The 1,917-nt window shown below is 39.8% G+C and overlaps 1 protein-coding gene across 1 annotated transcript; it reads left to right on the forward strand.

The window, feature by feature from the left end:
- The first annotated feature begins 1,167 nt into the window (after positions 1 to 1,167).
- On the forward strand, positions 1,168 to 1,563 carry LOC130657906 (uncharacterized). The gene has a single exon (XM_057460893.1). It carries the CDS (start codon positions 1,168 to 1,170, stop codon positions 1,561 to 1,563), a length of 396 nt encoding a protein of 131 aa, XP_057316876.1.
- The last annotated feature ends 354 nt before the right edge of the window (positions 1,564 to 1,917 follow it).

Consider the following 1,917-nt stretch of genomic DNA (forward strand, 5'->3'; position numbering starts at 1 on the left):
CCATTCAAAGATCCTATGTGTGAAGTTCCAAACAATGAAAGTCAAGCCATTAAATGAGCCCATAACCTCAAACAAAAGCTTAAACAGAATCAGCGGATGCATGATGACTATTGCACATTTATGAAAACCATCCTCGATAAAGGATTTGCACAGAGAGCAGATCGTTCTTGTGAGAAGGGAAGAACTTGGTACTTGCCACACCATGGGGTGTACCACCCGAGAAAACCAAATAAAATTAGAGTTGTATTTGATTGTAGTGCTACAATTGGTGGTGTATTTAGAGAAGAGCAAGTGGCAGTTGCTGGTGACATCGAGAGTATGTTCTACCATATCAAAGTACCAGACAATTAAAGAGACATGCTACGTTTTGTTTGGTGGCAGGAAGGTAACCTTGACGCTGAATTGCAAAAATATCAAATGTGTGTACATGTATTTGGAGGCACACATTCTCCAAGTACTTGCAATTATGCTTTAAGGAAAACTGCTCATGACAACATCGATAAATATGGTAAAGAAGCTGCTTTAACCCTGATAAGAAATTTTTACGTCAACGATATGTTGAAATATTCATCAAATGCCTTGTCGACTTTACGCCTTATTGAGAAAGTAACATAATGTATGCTGCTGGTGGCTTTCCTTTGACCAAGTTTGTAAGTAGCTCAAGGGAAGTATTAGAAGGTATTCCAACGGAAGAAAGGTCGAAAAATGTTGAAGACCTAAATTTGATGCTCAAACCCTCCCAATCAAAAGAGCCCTTGGCGTCAGTTGGTGTGTTGAAACAGACTCGTTTTGCTTCCGAATTGTGTTGAAGGACAATCCACTGACCCGAAGAGGTATTCTATCATCAATTAGTTCTGTGTATGACTCTCTTGGATTCGGAGCCCCATTTCTTTTACCAGCCAAGCAACTCCTACAACAATTTTGCAGTGAACGAAAGGATTGGGATGATGACATCTCTCAACAACAACGAGCAATATGGGAACAATGGAGGAATTCTTTACCTCTGCTGAAAGACATAAGCATACCACATTGCATTGTTCCGGAATGTTTTGGTAAGTTTGTGATATTTCACTTCACCATTTCTCTGATGCTTCCACAAGTGGGTATGGGCAAGTATCGTATCTTCGACTAGTCAATGATCAAGGTGAAGTTCATTGTTGTTACATGATGGGCAAGGCAAGAGTCACACCATTAAAACCAATTACTGTCCCACGTCTCGAGTTATCTGCAGCTAACACATCAACCAAAGTAGCTACGCAGCTTAAAATGGAGCTCAATATTAATCTATTGTCTGAAGTTTTCTGGACAGATAGCAAAGTTGTGTTAGGCTATATAACAAATCAGTCAAGGAAGTTTCGTTTGTTTGTGGCTAATAGAGTACAGACTATTCATGAAGCTTCCAGTGTTGAACAATGGCGTTACGTTTCGTCTTCTCAAAATCCTGCTGACGATGCATCACGTGGTCAAACAGTCTTCAACTTTATAAAAAATGGCCGTAGGTTATCTGGACCCAAATTCCTACTCCAATCTTCTTTTGATCAAAGAAGGAAGAGAGGAACTTAAACGCTATGGCATTTTATTTAATGGTTCTCTAGTCAAGCCATTCATTTGAAAAGTACAAACAGTCTCGAGACAGATTTTATCATCATGGCCGCCGCCGTTTTATTAATAGAAGAGAGGAAGTACGTTGATTACGATCTGACAATGGGATGAATTTTGTTGGTGCTTCAGTAGAACTGAAGAAAGCTGTTAAAGAAATGGACCAACGAAGATTGCTGAATTTCTTCTAAGAAACAACACAGATTGGATCGGCTGGGACTTTAACACTCCTACTGCAAGCCACATGGGTGGTGTCTGGGAGCGACAAATAAGATCTTATCGTTCCATTTTATCGTCATTACTTAACAACCACAGTCA

This window comes from Hydractinia symbiolongicarpus, chromosome 9 (genome assembly GCF_029227915.1).
Source record: "Hydractinia symbiolongicarpus strain clone_291-10 chromosome 9, HSymV2.1, whole genome shotgun sequence".
Classification (NCBI taxonomy): Eukaryota; Metazoa; Cnidaria; class Hydrozoa; order Anthoathecata; family Hydractiniidae; genus Hydractinia; species Hydractinia symbiolongicarpus.